The 17,086-nt window shown below is 43.1% G+C and overlaps 1 protein-coding gene across 31 annotated transcripts in view; it reads right to left on the bottom strand.

Moving 5' to 3' along the window:
* CLASP2 (cytoplasmic linker associated protein 2) overlaps positions 1 to 17,086 on the bottom strand; it is a 261,567-nt gene that overhangs the window by 98,986 nt on the left and 145,495 nt on the right. For all 31 annotated transcript variants that reach the window (XM_075921810.2, XM_075921815.2, XM_089776567.1 and 28 more), the window contains 2 exons: positions 16,428 to 16,483; positions 11,074 to 11,247 (listed from right to left, as the gene is read on the bottom strand). In XM_075921810.2, coding sequence (XP_075777925.1) covers positions 11,074 to 11,247; positions 16,428 to 16,483 — 230 coding nt within the window. The remainder of the gene's footprint in view (positions 1 to 11,073; positions 11,248 to 16,427; positions 16,484 to 17,086) is intronic.

The following is a 17,086-nucleotide window of genomic DNA, read 5'->3' as shown; positions in this document are numbered from 1 at the left end:
AAAAATAAAAGATGGAATACAAGTCCCTCCAGAAAGATGTGGAACCTATTTGTTTGAATCATCTAGATTTGACCAAATCCTGGAAGCAAAGGTCAAACCTTTTCAAGATACAATTGCTTGGTGATCAACAACTAATGAAAATTAAAATTTATACAGTAAATAGTAATAGTGTTACTGAACAAACAGAATGGCCTCACTTCTTTTGAAATTCTGTCCCTTATTCTGAAATTGCTATGGGAGATGCAGCAGAAATTTAAGAAAAACAAGACAGCACAATAAAGACATACAGGGGGGAAAAAGGAAGGGTGACTAATATACACAGTTTAAAAGCAATTAAATATTATTTTATTCTTTTGGCATAAGGCATGTGTTCCAGGAGTGTCCAGACTTTGAGTATAATATAAGCAAAATAAAGGCTGAGTACCACTACTATACTTACTAGTCAGATATGTATAATTAGATGAATGTTGCTTATATGGTTGGGAGTAATATCAGGCTTCAAAAGCAGAACTAAGCTTAAAATGGCTAAAATCTGGCAAAGAATCTCTTCCTGATTCTAGAGCTACAAGAACAAGCACATTCTAATGCAATATCAGTACAGGGAGGATCCTTTTTCACCAACAAACAATAATGAACAAGCAATGTGTGCTCAGATATTTTGGTCCTAATTTCTGCACCTACTTTAAATTTAAAAAGTTTTAGTTAAATAAATTCAATATGAAAACTAACAACTTCAGTACAGTTACAAGGTATTTATTTTTATATTAAATTCTCCATATAAAAAGATATGGAAACCAAACTGGAAGCAGGATAAGTACATTGTAGGACAGTTCTGGTAAGATATCCAGCAACAAAATAATTAAGTTTTACCCATTTAAATAGATATTTAGGTTTCAGCAACCCCACTGAGATGAAAGTGACAGAAGAGGCAACTTACTCAGTATGGTTTCATGCTATTCTGGAAAGCCTCACGGCTTTGATTTACACTCAGTTATATTTTCAAGGTTATCATCTTAACTAAGAGTACTAGATTATTTGATTGGTTGGTTTATTAAGACTCTGGAGCACATTTCTGAAATGTAGATTCTATCATGAATTCAGTCAGCAAATATCTCAGGTCCTACCAGGGAACCAGCTGCCTAATCTGGGGGTAGAGTCTATCCAGACCCTTCAGAGAATGCTTAACCATCACACTGGCAAATGCAGCCCATCCCCATCCCTAGAGGGAAAAGTCATGATGGCAGCCAAGTGTACCCTCACTGAGGAGATGGACAAGCCCTGCTACCTAAGCTCAAGGAGGTAGTCCAGAATCAGAAGGACAGGGACCCAAAGGGGGTCCACTCCATTCTGGGTTTCCCAGAATGAGAACCTCTTCCATTTGGCCCTATGAGGTTGCCCTGATGGAGGGATTCCTACTCTCCATCAGTACCCACCTGACTGGGTCTGAACAGAGATGCTCCCCACCCCTCAACCATGGATCTTCCAGGCCTTGAGATGGAGGGACTGCAGGTTCGGGTGGCACAGATGACCCTGATCCAGCTCCTGAATCAGCAGGTCTGGCAGGAACGGCACTGATATGGGGTTCTCCACTGACAGCAATATCAGAATGGTATACCAGTGTTGCCATGGCCACACTGGGGCCACCAGAATCACCGACAACCTGTACCTCTGCACTCTCAGGAGGACCTCGTGTGTGAGTGGAAAGGGTGGGAAGCCGAACAGGAACAAGGGGGCCAACTGATTAACATGGCATCCCCCACTAGCTTCAGGCACTGGTTCAGGCTGAAGCAGAACCAGCCACATTTCTTGTTGGTATCGGAGGTGAATAGGTCTAGGTGGGGAGTTCCCAACCTGTGGAAAAGTTGGTGGGCCACATCCTCCCTGAAGGACCACTCATGGGTGGAAAATGTCCTGAAGAGGAAAAGGAAGAGAACTTGAAGGTAGGTGGCCTGGAGGTAGAGCCCCTGCTCGATGCAGAGATCCCAGAGGACTAGAACTTCCTGACAGAATGGAGAGGATTGAGCACCATCCTGTCAATTGTTATAAAACACTGCTGTTGTATTGTCCATCAGGACCAAGACACAAATGCCCCTCAGCTAAGGCAGGAACGCCTAACATGCCAGATGTACAGCTCTCAGCTCCCTAATGTTGATACGCAGCGACTGCTCTGACTAGACCACATCACTTGCATCCATAGGTCGGCCAGGTGGGCTCTCCATCTCTTATCGGAGGCATCTCTCACAAACTGCATCAAGAGTGGGTGCTGGGCTAAGAGGTCTCCTCTGGACACCTTGCTCTCCTGCAGCCACCAGTCTAGCGTAGACAGAACCTCTTGTGAGACAGTCACCATCATGTCAATGTGAGCGCAGGCTGACCCATAGGCCCTTGCTAACCAGGCCTGTAATGGGCACAGGCGTAGCCTGGCTTATTGTACCACGTAAGTGCAAGCTGCCATGTGACCCAGCAGTCTTATGCAATTTCTCGCCATGGTCAGAGGGGCAGCCAGGAGCTTCAGAATTACGTCTCTCATTGCCATGAACCTGGCACTCTGCAGGGACGCCCGATCTATCATGGCGACCAGCCCTCTTGCATGAGCTCTATTACTTGCATGCAGGTGAGAACAGACTTTTCCTCATTCAGCATGAGCCCTAGGCGGGAAAAGGTTTCTCGGGCCAGGTCTATGTGACTCAACACCTGGCTCCTAGAGCAGCCCCTGATGAGCCAGTCATCCTGGTAGGGGAAAACTTGTACCCTCCTCTTCCTTAGGAAGATAGTCACCCTTGCCATGCACTTGGTAAATACTCTGGGAGCAGTGGACAGGCCAAAAAGGAAGGACTGTGAACTGGTAGTGATCCGCACCTACTGTGAAACGGAGGAACCTCCCGTGAGAGGGCATAATGGAAACGTGTAAGTATTTATCCTTCAAATCAAGGGCAGTGCACCAGACCCCTAGATCAAGGGAGGGAATGATGGAGGCTAGCATCACCGACCTGAAGCTTGATTTCCTTATAAAGTCATTGAGGCCTCTGAGATCTAGGATGGGGTAGGGGACCCTCTTGGACTCTGGGATCAGGAAGTACTGGGAGTAAAACTCTTGCCCCTGAAACTTGCATGGAATCTCTTCTACTGCCCCTAACAACAGGAGCAAGGAGACCTCCAAATGTAGAAGGTACTAGAGAGGGGTCCCGGAAGAGAGATAGGAAGGGGGTGGGATTAAGGGAATAAAAGTATACCACCGCCACCATCTCAAGAACTCAGTGGTCCCTAGTGATGGGATGCCAAGAACGGTGGTAAGGAGAACAATCTGTTCATGAAGGGATGATCTAGTAGTGGATCTGCTAGTCTGCTCTTGGGAGCAACTTCAAAACCCAAGGGAGTCCTTCAGACTGTGCAGCTTACTGTTCAATTGCTCTGAATAGAGCCCTGACCCTTCAAAGGGCAGGTCCTGCAGGGTAGTTTGGACTTTGGGTGGGATCCCGATACCTGGAGTCATGAGTTCCAGCACATCACTATGTCCATGGCCATTGACTGTTCTGCCAAGTTGGCAGCAGCCAGTGGGGCCTGGAGAGCAGTGCAGACACCACCCTGCCTTTCTCTGTAGGGGCTCCGAACTCCTGTTACAACTCCCTGAGGAGTTGGTCCTAAATGTCTCGATGGGAGGGGGCAAACAGGTGTTCATGCCCTGACTGTGGCACAAAGTACTGCCTCTCTGTCCACTTCTGCCTTGGTGGGATGGATGTCTGTGTCTGCCAAAGGGTCTTTGTAATTTTGGTCACCGTCTTATTAAGAGGCAGGGCAATTCTAGCCAGGGCATCTGCCATCAAGATACCCACCATCGGGTCGCACTCATCTACCACTTCCTCTACCTGCACCCCCAGGTTTAGGGACAGCCTTCTAAGGAGCTCCTGGTGGGTATGCATGTCCATGGTGGGCATGGTCGGGGACAGGTCAGCCAGCACCTAGCTGGGAGAAGGAGGATGAAGAGTCCCTAGGTATTGCCAATTCCTCAGTGGGCATCACCTGCTGAACCTGAGGTGATTATGGCTGAGGGGGGCCCACCAGGACTGTCTGCTGACTGGGCAGTTCTTGAACCCCTATTGTCCCCAATGGACTAGCCCTGGACTCTGAAGCCTGTGCACGGGTAAGCGGGGTGGCTGACAGGGTCCCCTTATGCCCCAAGTACACCAATGCTGAAGATGAAGCCAATCTTAGCACCCCTGCCCTTGGTGGAATGCCTGAGGGGTCCAAAAGGGCCACTAGGCCAGCAGTTGCCACTAAGACAGCCACGTCTGGGACGGGAGTGGGCTGGCATGCCTGGAGCTGTGATCCTATTGGGATAGATGCCACAAATGTGATCGGTGCAGAGACTGGGACAATTGGGACCTGATGGACTGATCCGAGGAAGACCCTGACTCTATGGACTGCCTCTGATGCCAACCACAATGGTGCTGATGGTGGCATGCTGCCATGCCTTGGTGCCAGCCTTGCCTGAGGACTAGGTGCTGTTGGTACCGGATGAACCCCACTCTGAGCCGTGCTAGATGCCTGCACTATAAGAGGTAGGGCCACTGCGGAGGCCGGTGCTGGACCTGAGCACAGGCCATCGCGGGTCCAGTGGCTGGTGCTGATGATGAACTCCTTGGTGCCAGAGGCTTTGATACCAGCTGCCACTCCGGATAGGGTTGCGCATGGGAGTCTCCACCACATGGTACTGGGCCCGGTGAAGATGTGATCTCTATCAGCTCACTGGCCACAGTGAACGTGTCTGAAGTTGATGGTTCCGGGACCTCCTCCACTGACAAGTCCTAGACTTCAGGACTGCTTGCCCACGCAGAGCGAGACCTGTGCCTATGTGGCATAGGAGCAACGTTGTGCTTGTGTGAGGATGATGTCTTTGTGCGTCTCCCCTGTGGATCCCGTGTTCCCATCTCGATGGAGATCTTCCTCTCAACGCCTTCTTGGAAGTCATCAAATGTCGGAGACTGGGACCAGTGCCATGAGATGCCGATGAGTGGGCCGATGTCACAGAGTGCCTTGGCGTGGCACTTGCCTCATACACCAATGCTGGTGTGCTCCTCATTGATGGTGCAGGGCCCAGTGCCGTGGACTGAAGTGCCTAATCCATTAGCAACAGTTTCAGCCTATAGTTGTGTTTGGTTCTAGGCTTGAACCACCTAAAGATTTTGCAAGAGTTGGTCAAGTGACTCTCTCCTAGGCACTTAATGCACTCTTCATGAGGGTCCCCACAGGGCATGGGCTTGTAGCACCATGCACAGGGCTTGAAGGTGTGAGGCCCTGGCACTGATGGGGGGGAAAGGAGGAAAGAAGTGCAAAATAACAACTTTAATGTAAACTAACATTAATAATTACTGAAACCACAACTATTTACAAGAGATAAGAAAGGCTAAGGGGGCACTTCAAAGGCGCAAGCAAAGCATTCCAACAACTGTCACGGACAGTAAGAAGGAACTGAGGGGGTGGAGGGCCAGCAGGGGTATATATGGGGCAATATAGCAGTGACACTCCAAGGGACTCTCTGGCTGGCCCAACGGATACTGCCGAGGGTAAAAAACTTCTGGAACTTGTGCACACAGTGCATGCACACTTAGGTGGAATGGACATCAGCAAGCACTTGAAGAATCATTGATAACTATCTTTTGAGCATAGTTTTTCAACCAACTTGTACACTCACTTTATAATAATTTCATCTAGCCATTTCCCCAGTTTGTTCATGAGACCATCCTGTAGGGCTGTGAGAAAAGCCTTACTAATATCAAGATCCTGTCTACTGCATCCTACCTGCCTTCTATGCCAAGAACCCTGCCAAACAAGCATATTACATTGGTTTGTCAAAAAAATTTCTTGTCAAATCTATGTTGGCTATTCCTTATAACCTCTATTATCTTCAATGTACAGTAAACTTCCGATAATCCGGCACCTTTAGGATCCAGGGGGTGCCGGATTATCAAATATGCCGGACTATCAGAAGGGGGGGGGGGGCTATGAGGTGTCTGGAGTAGGGTGGGAGGGGATGCCACCCCAGACCCTTCATAGCCCCCCCTTACGATAGTCCGGCTCTGCCCCAGGCGTCACTAATTCAGCCGCTGCTGGTCAGTTTCAGCAGCAGCTGAATCGGGGATGCCTGCAATAGAGCAGCTGGGATGCTGCCAGGTTGGGGACGCCTGCTCTTGGGGACGCCTGGGACAGAGCAGCTGCGGTACTGCCCGGTTGGTCCCGTAGCGCTGCCCCTCGGGGCTGCGGGACCAACCCGGCAGCACCCCAGCTGCTCTTGGGGACGGACACCTGGGGCAGAGCAGCTGGAGTGCTTCCGGGTTGGTCCCGCAGCGCCAAAAGACAGTGCTGCGGGACCAACCCGGCAGGACCCCAGCTGCTCTGCCCCAGGGGTCCCCGATTCAGCCGCTGCTGAAACAGATCAGCGGCTAATTCCAGGAAGCCCGGGGCAGAGCTGCTCAAACATTAAACAACCAAACTTTCTTGATGTCGTCTGAGATTAATTTCCCTTTCCTTCTAACTTGTGTTTGGATTTTTTTGAGGCATTTGTTTATTTGGCTTTTTAAAAACTTAGTGTGATCTCAAATTTGGTTATTTAGGTATTTATATTTTTTAGGTATTTTTATTTTTCATATGGCAACACTATGCTGAGTTGATTAGACAAATTCAGATGAGGGATGCAAGGTACATTATAAGTTTAAAGTTACACAAAAATCTTTTTGATACACATTTACATATTTTATACATTTTCTCTACACTGCATTACACTCTTTGGGATTTGTTTGGTTATTTCACAGGAAGTGATTTTTGTAGTGCATGATTTACAAACTTACATTTTTTATTTATGTGACTTACTATTTTGGTTTTTGCATTTTTGTATTTATTTTAATTTTAGTTGGTTTAAACCAAGGCTACTCAAATTTAGAAGCCCCAGGGGGCCACAATGATACTCACAAGCATATGCTTAGGACAGCAACTTAAGTGTGATTGCATATACATGCCAATTGCTTCTTTCACACTGACAGGTGTGAATACAGAGATTGAGGCAAGACTACACAACATGCAGGCCCCATTTAACTCAGTTCTGCTGATATTAATAAAATGCAGTATTTCCCTGATTTCTACCCATATGACAGCACTTTTAATGAGTAATGACAGTCTAGGAATTTAACTACGAAAATGCATATCAACAGATGAGCATTATATTGACTAATTTTTTATTTTGGCTCCCACCCCGTGGGCTGTGTGTTGAGCCCCACATAAATCCAAACTACACCGCAGGCCACAAACAAACAGGTCGTGTGTTGAGTAGCCATGGTTTAGACATTTCAGATTTTTGGCTTACTGGCCTATCTACTTGAGTTAGCAAAAACATTTTGCTTTTAAGTCACTGATGAATTTACTTTTTTTTCCCTTTTTGAAATAAACCCTTTTTGTGTGTACTTATGTAAGTAGATGATGTACACTTCAATTTGTCTTTCTTGTACTCCTAATGTATTAGCAGAGTTTCTTATGGTCTTTTATGGACCTTGTTAGGTATAACTCACTTTTTGCCTCAGCCTTTCTGATTTTGTCTCTGCATACTTGTGCTATTCTTTTGAACCAATCATTAGCCCTTCTTCATTGTCTCCATTTATTGAAGAATTCCTTTCAGTTTTCAGGTCATCAAATACCTCCTGATGAAGCCATGCTGACCTCTCTCTATTCTTACATTTCCTTCACAACAGTATAGCTGGCAGTTATTCATTTAATACTTGTCTCTGAGAAACTGCCAACTACTCTGAATATAGCTTAAGACCTATTTACAAAGAACCCTCAAGTAACATTAGGAAAGCAACAACAACAAACCAACCTACTAAGCAAGCATATAACTGTAATTATAGACTGAGAACAATTAAGAAAAACCTATTTTGCAGCATGCGGTATATTTTTCTTCCTCTTTTCTCATCGCTTTCCTTCACTTTTCACATTCACTATTCTAATGCTGTTACACTGTCAGTTTATAAAGACTACATTTTAAAAAATAAATAATACATTCAAATCGCACAGCCTGCTGGTGCTATTATGATACTATACAAATTCACGCAGGCCATAAATAAGAATGTGACACCACAGACAAAACCAAAAATGTAGTATTCTACATTAAAATTCTTGTATACATTTTCTCTATTAATTGAATCTATTATTTGGTACTATCACAACACAAAGAAAGGTCTAAAAATGTTTTCCACATTATTTCTTGATTATAAGAACACTTTAATTTGCATTACTATTCAACACTATCCCAATCATTCAGAAAAAGAGAATGAAGGCAAAATAATAGCTAATCCATTTGTATTACTGAATCCTCATATTACCATTAACCCCAAACCAATGTCACAAATAGTATTGGAATTTTTCCATCTCAGTCTCCGTTCATTTTTTCCATTTTCATCTAAGAGACTGTGACAGTGACAGAATGTATCCTCATCCACACCCTACACACTATTGTAATAATCTTTCAATACATGTCTTGTGAAGTATCATTACTGTCCTGATAAACTGTGTGTGGAAACACTGCATGTGAAGTTATAAGATTCACCATGCAGTGTTAACATGTTCCAAACTAAGGTTGGTAAATAGCTCTGTTTCAAACAAAGGAACATGTGCTCTACTTAACTTTCATTTAATCAGTAAACAGTCATCAAGCAGGAAGTCAAACAAAAACTCAAACTCTTTCCCACAGTCTTTTATCTCTTGGTAGCCAGCTAGAAATGTTTCTCAAGAGGAAGACAGCAAATACAAAAAGAAGGGACAAACATGCCCAGGCACCTTTCATTCTATCCCTGCCCAATCGCATGCACAGCACCAGAAGTGACAAAAGTAGGATTTGTTAGATTCTGGGAGAAGGGGATCTAAGAAGTTTGGTCAATGAGACTGCTGAAAGCATGTTGTAAGAAAACTTTGTTTTTAATTTATTAAATTAGGCACCAGTTGCATTTTATCTTTATTTTTCTTGTAAAGATTTCTGACTTTTAAAGCTCATTACCTGTACTCATTTAAAATCTTTATCTTTGTAGTTAATAAACTTGTATTTTTTTCTCTAATACAACATGTTTAAATTGATGTGCCTGAGAAACTATTTGGGATGGTAGTGACTTCATATGAATTTGTATTGTCCAGAAGACGGTTGGGCAGTACAGGACATACATTTATGGGGCGGGGGGGAGAGAAGAAGGAAATCTAAGAATCAGAGTAGCCTTGTAGTATAACGGAGGCTGGTTAGAGCCAGGGTGTGGCTTCAGCACACACACAAATACAGTCAGAAGTGACTTCCATACTGGAGGTTGTTTGTGAGCAGGAAGCTATGCACGCAGCAGCAGGGCTCCTAAATCACAGAGCCACAGCGGGGTTAGTTCCCGGGGGTGGCGTGAGCTGGGACTAAGTAGTACCGGCTCATGCCAGGTTCAGGAGCTAACTCCGCTGTGGCTTGGCTGTTTAAATGTAGTAAGAGCCCAGCGGGGTTAGCTTACAGTATTTAAAATGCAGAGCTGAAGCATCCCACAACTGGCACGAACCGGGACTGCTTAGTCCCTGCTTGTGCCAGCCCTGGAAGCTACCCCCGCTGTGGCTCTGCATCTTAAATGTAGTAAGAACCCCTGTGGGTGTGTGAGCTGGGACTCAACAGTGCCAGCTCAGGGATGCTGCGGCTCTTCCCCCCGTCTCCCCACACCACGGAGACAGTGCTGGGGGGAAACCGGCTTTTAAGGCTCTCTCCTCCTCCCTCCAGTTGCTGCCTCTATGCTTATTGTGTAGTCGACTAGTCGAATACTCCTTTACATTAGTCTGGGCAGTACCCCAGATATGTCACAGAGAAATAGCTTTAAAAACAAAGCTAAGAGTCCAAATAACTGCCAGCAAGACAATACTTTCCAATTAATCATATAAATATTTAAAGAATATGTCAGAACAGGTGCAGAATGCATCCATTAAAAGAATAGCTATTAAACAGCAGAAGCAAATCCTCCTCCCAGGCACTCTCATGTATAAAGCCATCAGCATTCACTCTCAAAAATTTGTGTTTATAAATTCTTAGGAGGTGCTGGGAACGAAATAAGTAGTCCTTTACATGTTCTGAAAATACAGCACTGTTCTAACTAAAAATTTAATTTTTCTGTTTACTCTGATCTTTTCCTAAGTTAATTCTTTTGCTTTATCAAGAAGGATAAAATATAGCACAACCATGGATAACTGTTCTTCTGTATCTCTTCCTCCAACATTATTTTATTTGATCGCTCCTCTCTTTCTTCTGCTCTTCCTTCCCACAATGCTTGTAGAATTAAGGCTAAATCGTGGTCTGCTTTGAGCCCTGAAGAAATGGGCGTTGTTGTTTATGACTCAGAGTTTATGTATGGAGTTTACATCTAACATCAGAAATATGACCAATGAGAGATTTGTCTTCAGAGAGATATTGTTGGTAGCATTTCTTACTTAGAAGAAAAATAATGTCACTCAACAAAAATTCAACTTTGGTAAAAATACACACATTTGTGCTGAAATACCTATGCAGACCTCTTAAAAACCAATAATGTATACAGTTGCAAAACAGTGATAAATATGGAATATTGCAACCATTTTATTCAGTTTGAAACAGTCCATGATGCCTTAGATACAAAAGTACTTTAAAAAAATAGAATTTGAGATTTCTGTTGACTTACATATCGCTTCTAAAGTTTGGTAGAAACCATAACTGCTCCATTCTATTGAAAGCATCTGCAATCCTTTTATGAGTGTCTCATGTATTTTAAGAGCATAATAAAGACATTCTTTGCACTGGTTGCAAAGGATCCAAAAGACTTCCAGAACTCAAAATTAGCTTCCTCTTAAAATATTCCACAGAAAGACAATTTCATCAAAAAAGGGAGCAAGACAATAACTCTTAATCAGACAATAATGAAACCTCTTAAATCAAGCAATTGGAGCGTAAGTACTACTATTATGAGTGCACCAAAAAAAAAAATTGATAGTGCTTTCTAAGAACGGAAGAAATAGTTGGCAATACTATAAACACGGATCTCTCACCTAGTGAAGCATAGGATCCTGGAGGTAGACCAGCAGCAGACAAGCGCCCAGCTGCGGTTGGCTGTCCAGCAGCATGGCGTGCCTTTGCACCAGCAGCAGCAGCAACATCAATATCACTGCGGGACCTCTGCAGTGTTCCTGGACTTGGAGCAGTCTTGCTGCTGCTTCCTGAAACTAAAAAGAGTAAAGATGGTAAAATTGAATCTAAATTAAGTTCAGTTAAGACTTTCCATCTCTATCCAGTATATGGGGTAAAAAAATGTAAGGTTAACTTGATTCAGTACATTCAATGTAATCCCATATAATATAAAATACAAAGTCACTATATTAATAGAAGGCTAAGATTACCAAGTCATGTCCCCAAAAGGTACGACAATGCCAGAATTGTAGTTCCTGTGTAACCTTAATTTGACCCCTCCATGTGCATGTAATACAATATACGTCTTAATTACAGAACCACACGCTGTTTTTCTCCCGACAGGACCCTGTCTTATTTAGTGCATAGAATTGACAGTGCTCAGGAAAGGGGAATCCTCATTCCATGCATTGTCCCAGACCTTATTTAAACACACCAGTCTATCCAAGAGGAATGCACAAAGTAAAAAATTATTACTTTCCACATAAGCAGCTCTGTGAACAATTCATCACAGTATCTGAATGCTACATAAACATTGATTTCTCTTCACATTATCTGAGAGTAGGTGGTATTATCTTCAGTTTACATCCGAAGATTTGAGGCAAAGAGAGAACGTCAACTTTGTCCATTTATTGAAGAATACCAATTTGATGACACCAGATCCTGATTTTTAAGAATACTCATCATTTTTGTTGCAACTTAGATGTTCACCGCACAGCTCTAATTCACTTCATTTATAAATGAAAGTGCTCAGCATTTCTGCAAATCAGATCACTGGATCTCAGATTTGGCATCCATAAAATGAAGAATATACAATTAATGGCCACCTATAAAAAGGTGCGATTTAAGAGACTTTGACAGCATCGTATAAAAGTTCTGCAACAGAAACAGGGACAGAAGTTGATTTTTCAGGACAGAATTCAACTACTTTGCCTATGAGACCGTCTTCTCTTCCTGTTGCCCCGATTCATTCAATACGCATTCCAATTTCTGCAACAGATGAAGCAAGTGTCCTACCGATGACAATCTCATTCACTACACAACTCCCTGATTCTCTGATCAGGTCCATTCTGTGCACTGAATGATGCAGGGATCCTGTGTAAAAATAGTATGAGATTCTGTATCAATGCAGACACACAAAAAGGTAAATTAAGGTTGTGCAGGTAACCATATTTTTTTCATTTTACTATCTTTTGGGGTTTACACAGTTTCAACCTAATATAGGAATTTTAAAAAATGTCTCCAGTAAAATCTCGAGTATAATGCGCACCTATGCATAATGCACACCTACCTTTTAAACATCAGAAACCCTGAATAAACTCAGCTCTTATCTATAGCGCGCACCCCGACTTTGCTGTGTTTTGTCTTGCCTTTTTGTATTGCTGGGTAATCATGCATGAGCGCACGAGTATATAGTGTGCAGCAATCCATGCTCTCTTTGGGATGCCACGAGTTGTTGGTGATCTTACACGACCGCTGAAAAACTGAAAGTTGTTAGCTATGCTGAGGCTCATGGCAACAGAGCTGCCAGCAGTGAATTTGATAACACAGCAAAGTCTAACATTTGGCTTTGGAGGCGGCAGAAAGAGCGCCTGCAAGCGCTGCCTAGGTTGAAGATGGCTGAGCGAGGTAAAAGCGCTGCATATCCTGAGTTGGAGGACAAGCTGGTTGAACAGATTGCTGAGCGTAGACACCATGGCGGGGGTGTTAGCATTGCAGAGGTCAGAAGGCTTTGACCATTAGCAAAAAGTGCGCTAACACAGCCGGGTTTAAAGCTTCATATGGCTGGGGCAATCGGTTCATGAATTGCCATGGCCTATTGGTCTGACACCGAACAACAAATCATACAGAAGCTACCCATGGACTCAGACACCAAGTTACTGCAGTTCCAAAAGTTTATCATAAAGTTACGGAAGCAGCACTGCTACAACTTTTCATTAATTGGTAATGCAGATCAGACACCATTAAATTTCGATAATTCCTACGACAGAACGCTTGAACTGAAAGGTGCCAAGACAGTCTCCATTGCTACCACAGGCCATGAAAAGTCTGGGTTTACCATAATGCTTGTTTGCATGGCCGACGGAACGAAGCTGCCTCCTTATATTGTGTTCAAGCGCAAGAATGCCAAGGAATGTAATCTTCCTGAACACTGTTCACGTGCATGTTCACCCTAAAGACTGGATTGATGAAGCTTTAATGCTTGATTGGCTACAAACGGTTTGGGCGAAGCGGCCGGGTGGACTTATGAGAAAGCAGTCTCTAATAGTTTTGGATGCATGTCGGTGTCATCGTATGTCATCCGTCAAGAAAAGACTTCAGCAGGACAAAACAGACTTGGCAATTATTCCTGGTGGAATGACCAAAATGTTGCAGCGGCTTGACGTGACAGTTAACAAGTCAATGAAAGATAAACTACGCAGGAAATGGAACACCTGGTTGTTGGAAAGTGAACATACATTTACTGCAGGTGGACGTATGCGAACACCAACGCTGCAAGATGTTACCCAGTGGATAGCAGATGTCTGGCTTGAACTTGATCCTGCTATGATAAGGAAAGGGTTTCTGAAATGCAGCACCTCTAATCCTATAGATGGCAGTGAGGATGATTCCCCGTGGATGGATCCGAGCGACGATGAATCGGCCGAGGGCGAATTACCGGTATGTGAAGATGACAATGATTTGTATTACTTGGATGAAGATGTCGAGGACTATATCCCGGAAGATAATGCTCAACTGTTCGAGGAAGATCCTAACAAAAGCGAATTTGAGGGCTTAAAAGATGAGTAGATGATCAATTAACATACCAATATTTGCTTGTTTGTGCTGCAGTGTTGATTTCATTTGTTTAACCTACCTTTTTGAAACTGTACATAGTTGCTTGTTAATGCTAATAAAAATCAACTTAGCCTCTAGTGTCCTGCGATGAATTAATTGCCGCGGAGCCACCAAATAAAAACTTTAAAAAAAACCCTCCTATGGATAATATGCACCCTGACTTTAACACTAAAAAAAAACCGGGAAAAAAGTGTGCATTATAATCGAGATTTTACGGTACTTAAAGAAGTTGTAACTGGTTTACAAATCATAGACAAGTAAACACCAGAAACAAAAGAATAATTATATCAATAAGCTTTTTTGTTTGGTCAGAGAAACATTATGCAGCAACATAGTCACCAAATCTCTCTAACACAGCCGTTCTTAAATTGGGGTCCACGAGGGTACTCTCAGGAAACCTGAGTGTCATCTTCCTTCCCTCTCCCTGGCACAGTTCAGCAGTGTACAGAAGCGGGGAAGAGAAGAGCAGAGGCAGGAAGTGTTGGTCAGGAGTGGGGCTTTGGGGAAAGGGATGGAGTAGAAGCAGTTCTGGTGCTGAATGGGGGTTTGAGTGCCTCCGGGGAAAATGAGAAACCAGCTTGAGGGTCAACAACAATTTTAAAATCAAAATGGGGGTCCTCAAGTTACTAAAGTATGAGAATTGCTTCTCCAACAGAATATTACCATATTACAGAGTGAGCCTCTTTACACTACCCAAGATGTTGTATTTCTGTCAACTTTCTTAAATTCAGTGTAACTACCGACTGCTTGTATTTATCAAACAGTAATAAAACACTTGGCAGGTATGCACTTTTTTTTAGCAAGCAAACACTTTGAGCATTCAATAAATGATAACATGTCTAATGGTTCTCTTTGCCCCACTATTTTGCTGGGTACATACACAGTTGAGATGTTCAATAACCTCCCATATTTTGGGGGAATAATTCCTTCAGTTCTGGATTGTTTCTTTCTAGTAACCGACTAATTGTCTAGTAGCTACCAGCAGACAAGAGATTCATTTTGCATTTCTCTGAGCATGATAATTTCTTGTTTTTTGTTGCATTTCTCTGAGCAACAAAACCCCGAGATTATAAAAGAATCATTGGTAATATCTAACAATTTGTAACATTTGATTATGAACCACATCCCAATACTCTAATATTGCATATATCCATCATGAGTGAATGGGTATGTGCATACAAATAATGGAATTTCTCAAGGCTTTTAAAAACAAACTGAAAAAGCAAATTGTGTGTGGAATCATACTGATTCCCACATGAATCATCCATAACTTTAGGGTCTAGACATAGCTACCACTTCAACTAATGGAGCAACTGATTGTAGCTATACGTTGTTATTGCGACCCCCAGCTTGCCTGGATCTGGCCCCCAGGACTCAAGGCCCCCTCCGCATTGGGGAGTCCATGCTGCCACTCCAGCCTCCCTACTGCCCCATCATGGAGCTGGAGCACACAAATTCTAGTAGGCTGGGGCCCCCCCAGGTTCTGGTGTGCTACGGGACTGTGGGGAGTGTCTTTCCATCTCAGGTGAGGCACCAAGTCAGTAATGGTTTTTTGTTTTGTTTTGTTTGGGGGTTTTTTGATTCTGCTTCTCACTTGTTCAGCCCCTGGCTGATTTTTCTCTGGGTCAGTGGCCCCTGACCCAAAAAGGTTCCCCACCGTTTGTCTATATGGATCAACCATTATTGGACGATAAGACTCTGACTTTACAAGGAGGGTTTGACAGCTTTTTGCTGAGTCCAGAGAAATGTTATTCCTCATATTCTGGATTCCATTAAAAGAGCTCAATAGGAATGTTTCCTAGTGGTTATAAACCCTTCTGTTCTTATCCACCCTGCCAAACTCTAAAACATTTTCACTGAACAAGGGAGAATTGAGATTTTCAAACACTGAAAAGATTGCCAAATTTGAGCAAATTCTCACAGGAACTAAAATGTACATCCTTGACACCAAGATGATGATCCCTCCAAATTTCAAGAACTTGTTCCATAGCAGAGAGTCACTAGAGTTTCTCAATTAAATCTTTTTTTAACTTGTATTTTAACTGAATCTTGTCCTCTGAAACAGCTGAATAATAATAAATTCCATTTGAGACAGCACCCATCTTAGAAAATTTCAGCCCAAACAGCTTAAGTGTGGCAAGGTTATTAATAACAGAAAAAATGGGTCTTACAATGGAAAGTGACAGGCAGTTTTAACTATAGGCGGAACTGATATCAAAGCATATAATAATGCAATTCTGCATCAGAATAAATATTAGAAATAATAAATAGAAGAATAATAAATTATAGTTAAGACTAATTAAAATATGAACATATATTTTGTAGATGTTCAGTTTATAAGAAACAAGTGTGTCTGTTTACTGTATAGAAATGAGCATACCTCTGCCAGCTACACTTGCTGGGCTGGCTGTAGACCATTTAGAAGATAGAGGACGACTGAAAGAAAAGCACAGAATACCTGCATTAGTAAGTTTCATCTAAAGAAGTGGGTTGTGTCCACAAAAGCTCACGATACCATCTACATTTTTTGTAGTCTCTAAGGTGCTGCAAGACTATTCATTGTTTAAGTTTTTCCAGTTACAGACTAACATGGCTACCCCCTGATGCATTAGTCAGACATGTACTGGATCCAAAGAGCAATTCTATATTACTATAAACACTTTTCAGTCCTTCACCTGTTACTTCCATTTTCTATTTCTACTTTACGAAGTGTATTCAGATAACACAAATACTAGCACTGAACCACCTGTAAGGCATACTCATCCTACGATATCTGCTTTTGCACATCATAAGGTAATTCTTTGCTGTTTTATTTAATAGTATGGTGACTACAGACATAATATAAGCCCTTTATATAAACTGAAGACATACAGAATGCGACTCTTGTACATTTCCAAGGAAGGGGCACAGAGGGGAACCTGCGCCAGGGAACTCCTTCTGTCCCCGCTGGCGTGGGTTCCTGCTGCCTCTCTCCCTTTGAAATGTATAGGAGCCTCGGGCAGATCTTGTACATTTCAACGGGAGAGGCACAGTGGGATA

The sequence above is a fragment of the Pelodiscus sinensis genome, chromosome 2 (genome assembly GCF_052426305.1).
Source record: "Pelodiscus sinensis isolate ZL-2025 chromosome 2, ASM5242630v1, whole genome shotgun sequence".
In the NCBI taxonomy this organism is placed as follows: Eukaryota; Metazoa; Chordata; order Testudines; family Trionychidae; genus Pelodiscus; species Pelodiscus sinensis.
Note: the sequence above shows the minus strand (reverse complement) of the source record. Positions and strands in the feature narration are given on the sequence as shown.